A 16,936-nucleotide genomic window follows, 5' to 3' on the forward strand; every position below is an offset into this window, starting at 1 on the left:
GTTTTCGCAAAATACGACAGCCTCACACCGAAGCTTCCCCTCGGCATATATCCGTAGCATCTGACGCTTCAGGGTATGCATATTTCTTTTTAATTGTTTCCCAAATAAGCAGAGTTGCGCAATTGTTTTTTTTTTCTCGTGCGCCCTTCACTCTTGCGGTCGTCATGCACGGCCATGTGGTCTAGACAGGCATTATAGCCCACAGGCTTGGACAGTGGCAGCCACGCACTTTGGAAAAGCCACCACTGTGGCCCAGCTAAACAAAGACAGCTATGGCAGCGAACACCGCATCGCCTGAGGTGCTCGTTGTTTAAGTGCGTTAAGTTTGTTACCAAGCGTCGTCCTTTGTAGCGCTAGTTTTTAATCAAGATGAGTTTTAATTAAACAGCAGAGTGCGTGATACAAGTTTGTAATCAAGACACGAACCAACGTCAGTTTTCATCGAATTTCCGGACTTCGTCTGCTGCCAATTTCAGCGCAGACGTCGTTGCGTTGTTATTCAGCGAAAATGTGGCTCATACCCACTACTGGGGATTGGCCAAGAAATTGATGGATGATTCCGAACTATCGTAAAGAAATAAATTTACAGGACTGATGCAGAATAAAAAAATATCGAAAGGAGAAACGACCTCTTAGAATAACAACGGTAATAATACGTGATCTTGCCGTGATCAAAAAAGATGGGAAAGAGGAAATCAACGTTTTTGAAATTGTATTACCATTTTTTTATATTTCAATTCAGGCTACGTCAATCACCTACCTTCATATGTCGCATTGAATTTACCAGTATTCGCGAATTCGCAAGTGAACCTAATTTCTATGTTCATTAAGCCTTATGCCCCTAAGTCTTGGCTGGTCTTGGCCAATGGGTATAAGCCACGTGTTCCGAGGACAATAAGAAAAAGTATTGCAAAAGAGCGACAACTTTTCCTAGGTTATTCATAAGTTATATTTCTTTTATTCTTTTTTCCTGAACATTTTTACTGATTGGAGTAATGCAATATCTTAATAGCATCGTAATGTTTGCCAATCCCACTCAGCAGGTATGCTCCACCACGGAACGGAACGGAACGGACGAAACAATGTTCACGTTGCCGTTCGTTCAGTTACTCGCGCACGCGCTTCTTTTGTGGCTCAAATCCGGAAATCCACGACCCGCACCTTTGTTCCGGCAAGCCGAAGTCGTCCTCCTTTCGGCCCGCAATCACCTCGGAGCGGAGGACAACCCGTGTGATATACGAGGCCGCGAAGACAAGTTCTGCGTTCGAGAGCGGCTGGCCCTACGGGCTGTTGTCGGGAATCGCGACGACGCCACACTGGCGAGCCACGTGACCCAGTGCCCCGCCGAATTCGTCGGAGCTGGAGGGACAAATGGCTCCGCCACCGGTCCATTTGGCGACCGCGTGGATCCAGCCCTGAGCCCGGACTTACAGACGTGCCCCAAGGCAAGCGCATTCACGGGGTCACATTCTGATTTATTTCACTCGTGGGGGATTTGTCGCAAGGCATATATATCGAACGATTAAAGTTAAAAAGTCCACTAAACGCATGTAACTTTGCTTGATACAGATACCGCGACATTATCTTTACTAATTCATTCTCAATTAACTAACGGGGACAGTCACCTGGCTCATTAGGCTTGAGTTTGGCCTGACAGAGCATCCTGTACCTGATATTCCCAGAGTCGCACGACACAGCCGCAGCGAATGATGAGTATCCCCCGTAGGCGCAGGAGCTGTGCACTTAGCACACGTACCATGTTCTCAAGTTGTTGACTGCGAGGTCCAAGTGACAGAAGCAGTCGAGGCCACTTTGGTTCGAGGCCTCCGAATAGAATCTGTCTCAACCAGGGAGATACCCTAAGGAATTAAACAGACTGGGATAGAAGAGCACGCCACTGCAATAGGAGAATAGACTTCTGGGCTATCGTAGGACAACTAAGAGGGCAGAAAGTTGCTAGACTGTTGTAGCCTCAGATAAGTAGGGTGAACAAGGCATTTGGTAGGCCAACTTGTTCATTGGACTCCGAACATGTCCCTGAGTCGCATGTTCTGTAGCGCTAAGCTTCGACCACTTGGTGTACTCCATGTCTTTGTTGGAGTGTTGGAGTGTATTAGTAAGTTCAATTCTTTCACACCAAGCGAGTTATCGTAGACGAAAACTTCCATAACGTAGCGTAGCGTACTCGATGGCATCATGTATGCCATGCAGTTCGAGTAACAATAAATCTGGCTTTCTGATTGTACATGAGCTAGTACACGTTATACTGGGATGTGTACATAATACACAATGGCCCCGAGGCTCAATATTTTCAACTGCGTGAGCGGGCCGTTCAAGTCGGCGAAGATGCGTTGATTTGTTGAGAGAAGAAAGCCTTTCTTGTGTGTCATAGACTGTATTCATATGATAGGTAAGAGCGACGGTCGTGTGAAATGCATAGTTTAAAAAAAATCGGTTCCAGCTTTCTCTTGCTGAGTTTCCAGCTCCGAGATAGTGTTGAGCCGAGCGCGCTCTTGCAAATTTGGAACGGGCGTAAGACTACGCAGCCCTTGTGATAGTTCTTATCGCGTCTCCTTTTCACATTAGCCCACTACCGGCCAATAAGTCCGAGGTTGGAGGACTAAGCCAGCGGTAGACGGCGATCCAGCCTAGTTAGCGCCCCCTCACTCCTTGGCGTAATCACGCGCACCAAGTGCACAGTTGTTGCCGACGTCAATCTACGCACCTTTCGAAGCCATGAGGCGCTAGTTCGAGGCTAGCGGATGTGAAGCCTAAGCACTCGCGTTCCTCCCGTTTCCAGAATAGTGGTTTCTAATGTTCAAATGTAGAGAACAAATCGCTTTATCCACGGGCTACTAATATTAGTTCTGCTTTCAACGAGAAGTCATGCGCTTGCCCAGCTTTTTATCCGTACCTCTACTAGAGCAGCACATTTTTCGCTTGAGGCTGATGCATGAACCTTTCTCTGGAAACGTAATGGCAGGACCAGCTTCCTCACTGCAACGACTATTTCGTGCGCACCGGAACAAGAGTCGCCTTGGACGAGGTGTGCCTCAATGGACGTGGTAGGGTGGTCATCGACGGGCTGCTCAACCAGGAGGAGTGCGACCTTCTGCTTAAGCTGAGCGTAAGTTGTCCAACCCTCAAGTGATGTCGACATCGGAAAACATTCTGGAGTACCGGTATCACGCGTAAAGTGATACCGGTACTTGATCGCTAAGGGACACTATTAAGCGCCACTAAATCAAGAAGCTCACACGTATACGTAATTACCGTTTTATGAATGCTAGATTACGGAATAAAATTAAAAGAGCGCAAAATATATTCTGTCCGCATCATGAACCAAATCGCCCAACAACGAATCTTGTTATGTTGGATTACTGAGGGCATAAACGTGAGATGATGATGATGATGATGATGATGATGATGATGATGATGATGATGATGATCTATTGAAATCTTATTTGAAACGGGGCGATGACAAATAATCACCTACCCTGCCTGAGGTAATCGGGTATGCTGTACATGCTGTTCATTCTACTATTTTTGTGTAGATCTTAATCTTTTTTCCCTTCCTCAAAACGCCTCTATCTATCTTCCACCGCTACCTATGCCTGCCTGCATGTAACGAATCCGGTCGTATCAATCTCTTCCCTGCTCATTTTCCACCAATACTCTAAACGTCTCTTGCTTATCTCGACTGCTGACCAGTTAATAGCTCTGTCCACTTTAATTCCAAGCGTTTCTGCAGGTGTACGTTACCTACGGGTCTTACTGTGTGAATTCCTTCGCATTCCTTTAGGATGTGCTGAGTGGTCTCCAGATTTTCGCTGCAGCACATACATGCCTCATCTTGTTGCGAGTATTTGCTCCGGTATGTCTTTGTCCCTAGGCAACCAGTTCGAGCCTCAAATAGCAAGGCACTCCCTCTGTGGTATCGTACAGATTTTTCCTCCTAATTTCTTTCTTCTCATTCTTGTAAATTTCCGTGGTCTTTTTGTTTCCGTTCTTTGCAACCAGTTCACCTTCTCCAGAGTTTTTCTTGCTTTCGTTTTGATTCAGCCGGGTTGGTGGCGTCATCTTGCGACGCAAAGTCCAACCAGAGAGGACACAGAGTTGTTATGGCGATCAGTGGTCGTATGCTGCTTATCTACGGGTGTAAAGCGCCGGCAGCAATGCAATCATCAACGTGCTGTCCCTTTTGGTTTGTATCACTTCGATGAGAACACATATGTAACACCGTAGCCTCTCACGTGTTTTCGAACAATTCGTCACGAGGTGTCGCTACCATGCAGCTCAGTTCCTGACGTGCACGTTTACTGTAACCTGGTATATCCGCAAAAGGAGGACGAGCTGAAACTTCCTAGCGCGTGTTTAGGCTAGTTGGTAACTCACGGTAACAGATAACACGCACAAAGCGAGTGAAAGCCTAAAAACAATGAGAACGAGAGGATGAGCTCTAACTTCCTACCGCCTAATTATTTTATATTAATTTATATGATGTCGTCTCATTTAATGTCTTTCTTTCTTGTGTTGTGGCTATGTTGTCGGTCTGGAAATAAAAATGTAATTGGTAGGCAGAGCTTGTCTTGTAGTTTTGTTTGCGCTGTTATTCTGTCACCACTAAATCAGTTTGTGCTTGCCTGAACTATTTTTGTTCACTTGATTCTATAGTAATCTATCTGCCTTGATAGCAAACAAATAAGCATGTGAAAAAAAGTGAGGTTGTGGAGATCATGGTTTGGGATTCAGAATCTGTTCTTTAAAGTAAAAAAAGGAAATACCTTAGGAGTTCAATGCGTACGGTTCGGGGGCTAGTACCTAAAAATTGTATCTAAGCTTGCCCTACCGTAAGTGATTTCCATGAGACAAGTGGTACAAGCAAGACCTCAGAATGTGGCAAAGCAGTTCTGCTGAAGGGCCCAAGGGGAAGCAAAGGTTCGCGAAAAAGAAAAGGCAAAGTCAAAAAGGTAACTCATGTAATCGTTGCAAAAATCATGAGCCATTCCACTCTGTGAAGGCGGTTGACCAGCGAAGCTGTTTAGCACACGACACGGAGGTGACACACATTTTTGAACAAAGGTACGAACTAATTTATTGTCCTGATGGGTGGTCATCGTGACGAAAGGTACACACACTCACTTATTATCTTGATCGATGGCCATTATTTCGCTCGAAACTGCAATCACATTCTTTGATAATGTCAAATCGAACGTAGGCCGCTGGGTGGCCTGTTGGGCCGGATCGGTGTGGCATCGCTAGGGATATGTGTGCAACACGGAACGCGTAAACCACTCCCTTTTCGGTGCCGACACAACCACATTGAAATCGCCGGCAACGTTAACGGAGGTAGTGTCATCGCAGCTAATTCACGCAAAGTGAGTAGCCATATGAACCTTACGGGACTATGAGTTATTGCATTTTTTGCTTGCGTACGGGAGAATGAGCCCTTGCTCAGGGGGTATGAGCCATTGATGATGGCAGTTTTCGACATGCTGCTCTGTACGCTGTATGCGTGATTAGAAAGAATTTAAGCACTGCTCTCTTCACTTTGTTGAGTGCTTGTAGCCTCTGCCTTACGGGGATATGAGCCATTGCATTTTTTGCTTGCTTACGGGGGTATGATTCAGTGATGACGATAGTTTTTGTTCACAGAGAACAAAAATGCATGGAAACCATAGCCATATACTACGTCGCTGTAAAAAAAAAAAAAGAAAATTGTCCTTCACCCGACTCGTAGAGGAAACAACCAACGAACCATCCGTCTGTAGTACGAAGCTACAAGGTATATCAGTGCGGGAATCCTTTGTAGATTTGTGCTACAATCGAATGGACGACAATTTCTTTCTTCCAGAACAGGCCTCATATGTTGAACAACTTTTTAAAGGTGGCTACGTTTGCACTTTTCGAGCATCAAATAATAATTCAGCGACCTATTTAGGCCATGATATGCCGTTTCCATAGCGATACAGTTTTCGCGAGAACTTTTTTGCGCCACGAAGTGGTTGGGCTTAACTGCTCCACAGACACATTATTACTGAGAGTTCTTCAGGTCTAGAAGTTTATATAATTTTCTGAAGACACGCCGCGAACTTTTCCGAGCATATTTCGAGCCCTGTAGCATAAAAATTCAGGTTACGTAGACCTAGTTGTCATAATGAGAAAAAAATATTATATAGAATATTCAGAATTTATAGATAACGCTGTATCACGAAAGTTGCAAACAGGAAAAGGGTGCTCCAGAAAGGTTGCGCTACGTTGTGATAGGTGAAAATATATTCTCGTCAAAAGCGGCCTGGTCAACCTCGGCAGGTTAGATTTAACAGGTCATTACGGTGACGTCTCGTGTAGTCTTTGTCCGTGACGGCTGGCTGCAAAGGAAGAGACTGAAAATAAAATAAACGCTGTTGCTTGACCTCTCTAGGCATGGTGTCTAAGACGATGGGAAAAGAGCGATAGACTGGGAAAGTGGCAGGGAAGAAAAAAGGATAGAAAAAAGGACAAAGAGGGCGGCTTGGGGAGGTTGTTAAGGGAGAGAGAGGATGGGAAGCCGCCTACGAGACCTACGGTTTCTGTTCAGTTCTCTGAAGGTTGAAGAACCATGTTTAAGCTTTCTTGCGTGTCACTACTTGGAACACTTAAATATAAGTAGCACTCCATACAGGATTAAGTAGGCTCACTTTTTTTATGTGCTACATGGAAGTGTGTGTGGGGCTGGGGGAGAGGGGGGCACTAATGGTCTCTAGACAAAATACCTAACGTGATGCTTTCTTTTTGTTCCCCTCACCAACGTCAAACTTGTCGTCGCTATTCCGTTTGTCCTAATGTGTCGCCAGATTTACGCTAGATGGAACCTCCAAGGGATCAGGGGTGGGCTAACAAACGAAGCCTGAGCCCGGAGCCAACGTTTCGACAAATGGACATGTCATCTGCCCTTGTTCGGCCACCCTCGTGTAGATATGTAACTGTTCTTTGACAGCTTCCTTTATTAAGAAAAGATAGATAGATAGATAGATAGATAGATAGATAGATAGATAGATAGATAGATAGATAGATAGATAGATAGATAGATGGATGCTAAGTTCCGTGCTTGCGTGCAGGATTCGGCAGTCGTCGGCTACGGCTACGGGGCGGGGCCACATCCTCTCACAGAGAATGAACTGTTTGTCGGCATCAGCGCGCTTCAACTGATAGATGTGAGTATTATATAGAAACAGCAATCGGCACCATCAGCGCATATATCGTCGCGATATACTCACCACTTTTAGAAGTCAGAGGCACGACTGTACAACGAATAACTGCTTAGCACGAGAACGAGGTCGTGAGTGTGCTGCCCTACCACGGCCGCCGGAAAGCGAACTTTGAATGAGCAGTAAAGAACTCGAGGTGGTCGAAACTGTTTTGAAGTTTTCCACTATGGCGCATTTCATTACGCCGCGCTGTTTCTCTGGAATCAATCAATCAATCAATCAATCAATCAATCAATCAATCAATCAATCAATCAATCAATCAATCAATCAATCAATCAATCAATCAATCAATCAAACAAACAATCAGATACAAAAAATAACGATTGCTTGATATCGCTTACGTCCCCTGTCGACGCCGGTGCTATGAGAGACACCATAGTGGATGACTTTGAGCGAATTTTGAGCGCTTGAGGTTCTTTCTTGCGCACCAAACGCGCTATACACGGGAGCGTTGTCCCATTCCCGTGCCAGTCGTAATTGGGCCGCCGTGGTGGGGTTTCGAACAGCGACCTCAGCAGGAACAACGCCATGGGATTCTCTTGACGTGTTTTCTTTTACTCCACTCCCACGTTTTTGTTTTTTATTTCAGCGCTTACGCCTGTCCCTGGAGAATGCTACGGCAAGCAGACTCCTGTTCCTGGCTTCCCGTAAGGCTCGTCTTATCACAGAAGCATACTTCCGGCTGAAGAGGAGGCTTTACATGCACCTTGTTCACCTTCAGTGCCGGATCGCGATGCCGAGTGAGCAAAGCGCCTCCATTTCAAAAAGCATTAAAAGTCGGGCAAGTTGCAACGTAGGTTCTTATGGCGAGAGTGATCAATGCAGCGCGAAAGAAGATGCAGACCGAGGGGCAGAAGAAATGACGACAGAAGTGTTGCTAGCAACGGAGTTTTATGAAGCAACGCCAGATAAAAATGCAAAAAAAGGCAATACTCCCTAATCGCGAAGGTTGAGCGCAGTTCTATACGTGTTTTCATTTCGCCATATATTGGCTGACGCGGACAATCTTGTCTCGTGCGGCGCGTTGCAAATGGACTGCCTATAGCTAATCTGGATATCGCGAGAGAGTCAACGCGTGGGTGACGCGTGGGCGCGATTCACAGCAGCCGCCGCCGACAGACCTCCCAGACCGCGCGCGCTACTCTGGCACCGTCTCGTAGCCACTGTCGCCGCCACTACGCTTTTCTCCTCACGCTTTCGTCATACCCTCCTCCGCTTTCCGCCTCACGGTTCCACTGTACCCTCCTCTCCGCTTTCCGCCTCGCGCCTCTTCTCTCTCGCCGCTATTTTCATTCCCCTCCCTCCGCGCTCCGCATTCGCTTTCATCCTTCGCTGTGCTCGTTCTCTCGGTTACGCTGCAGCCCCGTAAACTTCTTAAAGTAGCGACACTCTCCTCCTCCGCCTTCCACTCCTCCTCCTTTCTCCTCTCTTTCACGCTCCCTCCTCGACCGTGGCGCCGCCTGCACTGCTCGAGCGTAGCAACGGCGCCAACATGCGTTCCTCGCCACTCCGTAGACTCTTCTCGTGAAAAAATGGAGCTGATGCACGGCGCGAGGGCCCACGTGAGGCTATTAGGCCAATAGCGACGCGGCGTCGGCCAGAGCACGCGAGGAGGAGGCGGCATTTTTCAAAGCGTGGCACTACTTTACGAAGTTTAAGGGGCTTTAGGTTACGCCGAGCTACGACGCCGAGTCACACCGACGCTCGCCGCAGCAACTGGCGCCTAAGAGCTGCTCTCTAATATTATGCATTATTTTTTGTAAGCCTAGCGTGCCCCACTGTGTAACTCCTTCGAATATATCGCTACTATTGCAGCGGGCAGGCAAAATTTATTACACTGGGATATTACGCACACGATAAATAAGAATCATATTTAAGCACAAGCGTTTCCCGCTGTAAACCTGTGACGCCGCGTGAACTTACCGAAAAACGAAACAACGGGCAAATTCGCAGACTCCACGGCGCGCCGGAGGGACATGAGTCACACCATCCACTCGGACACCTGCGACTTTGCCGACAATGCCACCTGCAACATCCCCGATCACAAGGAATCTCTGTCCTGGCGCGACTACAGGTATACACTTTATTATCATCTTTCGGTCACCCAGCTTCAATGTGAACACGCAGCTTATAACGGGGTTTCCAAGGTCGCAACGGCGCCAGCAGCAATCTTGGAGGCCACGCTTATTACCGCTTGTTTTGGCCCGTGGCCGCAAGGGCAAAGAAGCGACGTAGCACGGGATATGCAGCCGACACCGTCTGCTAACTAAATGTGTGCGCCATCGTAAAGTACGACAAGAAGGGGAACTGATGGGCCCGATATTTTGTTGGTCACAACCATACGAAGGCAACCACAGCTTCCTATAGGGTTGTCCCATCATAAAGTGAACATTCATGACGTGTACGTAGCTCAAAGCACCAAAGTGAGGGAACGAGTAAGCTGTGTGTTTATGGGAAAGAGGTGCAAACGCAGGCGGTGTGTTTGTGCCGATTTTCTCCAAGCACACACTTTTTTTCTTACCGCACTTCGGTGATGTGCCTTGCATTTGGGTCATGCATTTCGAAGAGCAGGATGCACGACATGTGACGGGTGCGAAAGATATGTGCTATACGGTCCTTCGAGCCTGCTGTGCAGTGACGAAAAAACATTTTCGGGGAGCGGTGATTGTAAGTATACATCGGAGGCCTACTGGAAAGCGTATAAAGTGTTGCTTCCTGCTTATGTCGGTGCACGCGTGCTAATATTGCACGTGCAGTGTAAGTGTCGCCTGTCACTTGATTAACTACATTCTGACAAGCTTCCAACAAGTTCCACAAGGGCTCAGACAGTCGGAGTTGCCATCTTTCACGCACTTCAATCGTCCAATCGGACACCCCGCCAAACAACACGTGTCCTTTCAGAAGTTGAGAAAATAATTATTATAAGCGTCGAGGTAGACCCGACCATTATTACGACAATTCGGAACCATGGCTGCTTAGATCGTTGGAAGCTGATTACAACTTGGATAAACGTGTTGGCATGGCCAGCCGTAAAGTAATGGTAATGCATTCTTAATCTCGTTCCACATAAGTTCCACGGAGCGGGAAGTCCTAAATCTCGTGTTGCATAGATTCCACCACCTAAGCGGACCATGTTTGCAGATATGTTCCGTTTACTTAGTGCAGTTTTAGTGAAGCTAAATTAGGAATGTTTCTTCGGCAGAGATTCTTGTCTCTGCTATTGTGTATTAATTATTCAATTTAAATTCTGGGGTGTTACGCGTGGAAACGAGGATCTGATTATGAGGCACGCCGTAGTGGGGGGGGGGGGGGGGTCTTTCACGTGGGGTTCTTTAACGTGCACCCGAATGCACGGTACACGAGAGTTTTTGCTTCCGCCTCCATCGGAATGCGGACGCGATCGAACTCGCGACCTCGTAATCAGCAGCACTACGCCATAGCCATTGCGCTACCGCGGTGTGCGCTACCATGTATCGCTCTTAACTTTGTTCCGCGTAGGTTACGCTGAGTGAGTGGAGCATAGTTGCCAAGATGTTACACTTACTATACGGAACCTTTGTATGGAATAAGATTAGGAGTATACGCGAAGGGGCGTTTAGACCTTGCGCCACGTCAGTGGGCAAATAATCTGAAACACTTAAAGAGTTTAGGTGGTACATACGCGTTTTGACATTCAGGATACCGGGCTAGACATGTGTACAGTGGCCCTGGTGACGAATCGAGTTTCGGGGTTTTACGTGCGAAAACTGCAAATCGATTGCGAGGCACGCCGTAGCGAGGGTCTCCGAATTAATTTTGACCACCAGAGGATTTCTAACGGGCCGCCAATGCGCAACGCACGGGCGTTCTTGCATTTCGCAAAATTCTGGGTGGGCGACATGCGGCGCGTCGCACAAATCCGACAACTATATTCGCATCACGGTAGAAAAAAAAAAAAAGAACTCTTGCCTGTTTTCACGACACACTTTCTGCAGCCTGTGACACACTACGCGCGCTTTTTTTTTTTGCGTTGGTACGGCGCTACGCCACGTAGGAGATGTATCGACAATCGTTCAAAATCAGTGATTGATTCGCGGGTTTGAAGCTCCAAAGCAGTATTCGGGCTGCGAGAGAGCCCGTACAGTGGAGGTTACGGGCGAAGCTTGACCAACTGGGGTTCTTTAGCCTGCATCAAAATGTGGAAGTGCCATCAACGCCAAATGAAACGTGAACAGCGTAGCGCGTGGCCCAGGCATAACTGAAAGTGCCTGGACCACGCGCGTCCAGTCGCCACCATTGACAGGGGCGCACATCCGCGGTTTGGCCGCACTGCGCTCGCTTGGGAGTCAAACGGCCGAAAGTGCTCGGCACACGCACACCGGCCACCGTCGTGGCTGCCAGCGATACCGCGCTGCGAAGGTTTTCCGACTGAAAGATTGAATGCGGCGCACAAGTGCCAAACCACACGAGCGAATCTGTGTCTCTCACGATGACGGTGGAGAGTGCACCACGGGCGTCGCAGTTCGCGCCGACAGCACTTATGGCTTCGGCGAACCGTGCGACAATGCTCGCCGTAAACTGCAATGTTTTGAACTTCTGTTCTCTTTTATTTCCTTCCTTTCAAATGCGAGAACCCGAACGGAAGCGAAAATATCCCACTCTATAGGTGGATCGCACGGTGCGGTCAAACCGGATGTGCGTGCCGGTCGATGGTGATGACTGGACGGCGCGCACGATCCCTTCACTTACGCTTGGGCCACGCACTCCGCTGTCCACGTTTCGTTTGACGCTAACAGTGCATGAACGTCTTTTTCTATTTTGCCGCCCCCATCTAAATGCGGCCGCCTTCTTTGGCAATCGAACCCGTGGCCTTGCGCTTAGAAGTCGAGCGCCATAGTTATTGCACCACCACGGCGGGTCATACCTGGTGACTGAGAGAAGTGCGTTTAGCAATCGACATTTGAGAAATCCAAGACAAGATAGGGGTTTGCAAGAAGATTGAGGCTTGAAGTGGTTACCAGTGGTCGAACGAGGAAAGTCGCTGTAGCCAACGTTTCGACGAGAGCGGGATTCTCTTCGTCAGGTCCTGATGAAGACGAGTACCCTCGCCGAAACGCTGTCTCTAGCGTGACACATCCCTTGTTCCACCGCTGTTTGTTGTTAGAGAAGGTGCTTTGCCATTAGCTCTATAGTGACGGTCACGTTCCTTCTCTCCTGCAAACTGCGCAGCGCAGCGATCTACTTGAACAGCGACTTTCACGGCGGCCAAACCGTGTTCACCAAGACGCCTCGCACGAGCATTCGGGTGAGTCGAGACGTTCATCTTCTGACGGCTTTGGAAAAAAGTGTGATATGCTGGCCTCGAAACAAGCGTATAAACACGAGATCAAGAGTTCGGCTTGTGTTTCGCAGAGGCGCAGTTCTCATATAAAGACTGGTATGTTGTACCGTAGATTGTACGCGGTATGCCCCGTATTTTATTAATTTATTAATTAATCTATTTATTTACTTATTTATTTAGTTCTATACCTTCAAGGCCAATATGGCGTTACAGAAGGTGGCAGGAGTAATTCATACAGACATATTAATGCGTAGGGCAGACCGACAGTGGTGAAGTAAACTAATGACATTAGAAATGACAGTGAAGAATTAGAAACAGCATATAATAAACAGCAACATCTAGAACAGATAAGGAAAAGGCAATAGAATGACTAGTAGAGAAAATAAATCGTCGAATATAATTTTCCAGTGCACTTTAAAATAAAGATGGATCAGAAATACTGACAACGAAAGTGAGTAAAGTGTTCCATTCCTCTCTGGTCAATAGAATGAATGACAGAAAAAAGTGATTGGTTCTGGAAAAAAGAACGTGAACTTTATGGTGATGATCTGTACGCGATGATATGCAAGATGGTTGTGAGAAAAGGTTACGTCTTAGATACTCATTACGATGGTATACGAGAGCATACAGGTTTCAACATGGTCTCGAATATGTTCATATACTCACATAAATCATGCTCCATATGATATATGGGGAACATAGAGGTTTTTATGGTATCTGCATATGTTCATATCTTGGATATGGGGATTATATGGGGCATTTCCCAAGCGAAGGGTGGCGGGGGTTCTGGATTTTGGGGGTCAGAAAGAAAACGAATTATGAAGCGCCACTGTCTCAGTGAATAAGTACGAAAAAAGAGTAGATTAATAAAAACATTTCTAATTTCTAACCAGTATGTCATCCCCCTAGATTTATCATTACCATCACTTAGTAGGCAGTAGGCGTCACTTAGCAGACAGTAGGTGATGACGCGTTCGAGACAGGGTACTCAAATGGAGGGTAAGAAAAAAAGGGGGGGGGGAAATAGTCACAAAGCCTGCGCAAGCTATTCAGTTTTTTATTTATTGCAGCATCGCGTTTTGCCTGTCTCTTCATTGTCTTGTAAAATTACCTACGCCCGTAATGAAAGCAGTCCCATCTCTTCCCGTTTTTTTTTTGTTTTTTGCACAAAGGCAGAATCGCATGACGTGCGTAAATACTGGAAAATAGCAAAGATTGTAGCGATTCTAAAATTAGGTGACCCGACAAGCCCATCAAATTGCCGACCAATTTCGCTAACTTGCGAATGTTGCTAAATTCTCGAATAGATAATAAACACATCGTGACCTTTGCTTAACAACAACCAACATGGCTTCAAAAAAGACTGTCTACGGTTACGCAGTTGATATAAACTGTGCGTGATCTCGCTCTAACAAGTGATGACTGCGCGCAGGCTGATATAATCTTTTTAGATCTATCAAAGACCTTCGACCGGGTGTCACATCTTAAGCGCTTAAGCGAAATACAGCACATTGTCGGATCTGTCAGTATTAAAAACTGGATAAAAGCTTATCTTTCATGTAGACAGCAATTCGTTGAAATGGAAAGCAAGCAATTGAATTGGGTAGAGCTGTCTTCCAGAGCACCACAAAGGACAATCATAGCACCAATTAACTTTTTATTACACATCATAACACGACAGATTACATGAAATCAACCGTGCGTGCGTTTGTAGTTTATCACATTATATATAGGGTGATTAGGAATCTTAATAATAAGGTAACCCTAAATTGAGAACTTGGGCAAGTAGGAAATCGGTGTCAGGCGTGGCAAATTTAGACAAGACTGTTTTTATGAGAACAAGCAGAAGAAAAAAGAGACCCACTAGAATTCAGCACAATAACCTTTTCTCTGGCGAGTTGGCGTTTGATGGACGACATGGTAATGTAGCACGAAAAACCGGAAAAGGAAGACTCTAAGTGACAGACAGGATAGAAAAAGAAGGGCGGTGCTACACCCGCAACTGTTTATTAGGCGCAAAGCTTGCTAGGTATATACCTCGCACACTCTCGGCATCAGGGGGCAGCAACCAGCAAGCGACAGGTCCATCTTGGTGTGAAATCTAACAATTTCATTTCCGCATCATATAAGGAAACCGATGTTCGACTACTCGCCGTGGTTGCTCAGTGGCCATGGTATTGGGCTGCTGAGCACGTGGTCGCGGGATCGAATCCCGGCCACGGCGGCCGCACTTCTATGGGGGCGAAAACAGCCGTGTACTTAGATTCAGGTGCACGTTAAAGAACCTCAGGTGGTCGAAATTTCCGCAATCCTCCACTACGGCGTGTCTCATAATCAGAAAGTGGTTTTGGTAGGTAAAAAAAACCCCATAATGTAACTTTTAATGTTCGACTAACACGAAGTTGACCACTGATATGAAGGTGACAAGCCTCTAGCAGTTCCCACGCGGTTTTATCTCTACTACTACCTAGAATTGTCACCTCAGACGAGCGTGGCTTACAACAGCACGATGTGCAATGCGCAGGGAAATGGGCACTCATATCCTGTTTTTTTTTTAGTCTTTTGCGTGTTCCCTCATTTCGGTCCTTCACACAGCGGCTGGTCTCCCCGACGCAGATTTTCCCCGCAACTTGGTGGTATCTGGTAAAGCCACAGCAGCGGGGCACTTTTTCACGTAGCATTTTGCGTGCTTGAGTTCGAAATAAACATTATTAAATTTGTCCGACGGCAGGATTCGAACACAGGACCTCTTGCACAGAAGCCTGATATTTAGGCCATTAAGCCACGGACGTACGCATCGACAAGCGATGCGAAGCGCACTTATGAATTTGTCGCGGTCATGCAAGTGCCTTGAGACGCTTGGCGCGTTTCGATTTGGCCACCTCGACAAGCTGAACAGTCACAGTTAGTAGCGATTGTGCGTGTTCGCAGCGTCTTCTGCATTTAGTATAGACTGCTCTGAAATTTACGACGACGAAGGAATATCAAGAGTAATAAACAAAGTCACAAGAAGGACAATCTGCAAGCACGAAGATCACACAAATACATGTATACTTCGCATCATTCCCATGGTGGGTCGGCGACTGCAGCAGTGCCAGACTTCCCTCTAGTATATTGTAGGAAACTCTATGGTTTTTATTAATAGAGTGCTGCTGTTGCTGACGAGGGTGATGACGACGACAGTTACTCTAACGCGAACGGTTTGTTACGCCACCCTACAGGCCATCGTGAGACCCAAGTGCGGCCGCATGGTGTCGTTCGCGAGCGAGACGGCGCACGGTGTGCTGCCGGTGTTCACCGGCAAGCGATGCGCCTTGCTCGTCTGGATGACGCACACCCGCCGGAAGGAAGAAGAACACAGAGCCGGGCTCGACAGCGTGCTGAGGGACATCGACGGCCGCGTGCGGAACGTCTCGGAGCGCGACGACCGCTGGGATCTTCTCTGGCAAATGGAAAGGGACTGACTACTTGGTCCAAACGTCGTCGGAACGGCCATGCTTCTGTAGACTGCCCGATATTTAAGACAGGTCTTGACAGTAGGTGAAGGGGCTCTTCTGCGCGCCCGCATGTCCGCGGCGACGCGTCGCCGTTTTGCGTATCGAAACACGAGTCAGAAGAAAACGTCTTTGTTACGCTCTTCCGGAATTCCACGTCACTTACGTTTTAGGATATTTTAAACTGTCCTAGAAGTTTGTTTGCGATTATCATTTTTCTTTAAATACAGTTGCACACGAGCTTTCCTTTTTAAATGGACCCGTATAAACTGAAATAGTTTCTATATCGAACATGGGGAATTTACTGACCTATATTGGTGTAAATAAAGCTCTCAAAACGAACTGGACATTGGGTACACGGAACACGTGGTGCCGGCTGCCAGCTCTCTCAAGTCCTTGAATGTGTGTTGTTGCCACTGGGAGAAGGGACACATTGAGGGGTATGAGAGCTTTGAGCGCGAAGTCGGATTGCTTAACCAAGCTTGCTTAGCCATGCAAATCTATAACTATAATTAAAGCTCTCTCGCTCTGGCGGTAGGGGCTAGTCAGATAAAGCACTAGCAACAAACACAGCACTGCACGCTTGTAAAAGATGGATAAATAAGTTGCGGTTGCGCCCTTGTGCTAATTAGAGCATTCTTTTCTCACACGAAGGAGACTACGCCCGCGAAAAAAGAAAGTCGAAACGTACGCATGCATGCGAAATCTACGTTCTCTTATGTCGCTATAAGCGAAACGCACCTCTAGAGCAACCCGCCTGCAAATTAATTAATTAATTTGTTTACTTATAAATTTACGGCCCGCCGTAATCGTAATCGTGCTGCTGCCGAAAATTTATGCCAGAAGCGAAGTAAAATACACTTGCATACTGC

At 47.0% G+C, this 16,936-nt stretch overlaps 1 protein-coding gene across 1 annotated transcript; it reads left to right on the forward strand.

The window, feature by feature from the left end:
• The first annotated feature begins 2,909 nt into the window (after nucleotides 1-2,909).
• Nucleotides 2,910-16,411, forward strand: LOC142559507 (prolyl 3-hydroxylase 2-like). Its single transcript, XM_075671096.1, has 6 exons — nucleotides 2,910-3,127; nucleotides 7,101-7,196; nucleotides 7,840-7,990; nucleotides 9,204-9,324; nucleotides 12,459-12,534; nucleotides 15,792-16,411. Exons 3-6 carry the CDS (start codon nucleotides 7,951-7,953, stop codon nucleotides 16,032-16,034), a joined length of 480 nt encoding a protein of 159 aa, XP_075527211.1. The 5' UTR covers nucleotides 2,910-3,127; nucleotides 7,101-7,196; nucleotides 7,840-7,950; the 3' UTR covers nucleotides 16,035-16,411.
• Nucleotides 16,412-16,936: the final 525 nt, after the last annotated feature.

The sequence above is a fragment of the Dermacentor variabilis genome, chromosome 10 (assembly GCF_050947875.1).
Source record: "Dermacentor variabilis isolate Ectoservices chromosome 10, ASM5094787v1, whole genome shotgun sequence".
Lineage (NCBI taxonomy): Eukaryota > Metazoa > Arthropoda > Arachnida > Ixodida > Ixodidae > Dermacentor > Dermacentor variabilis.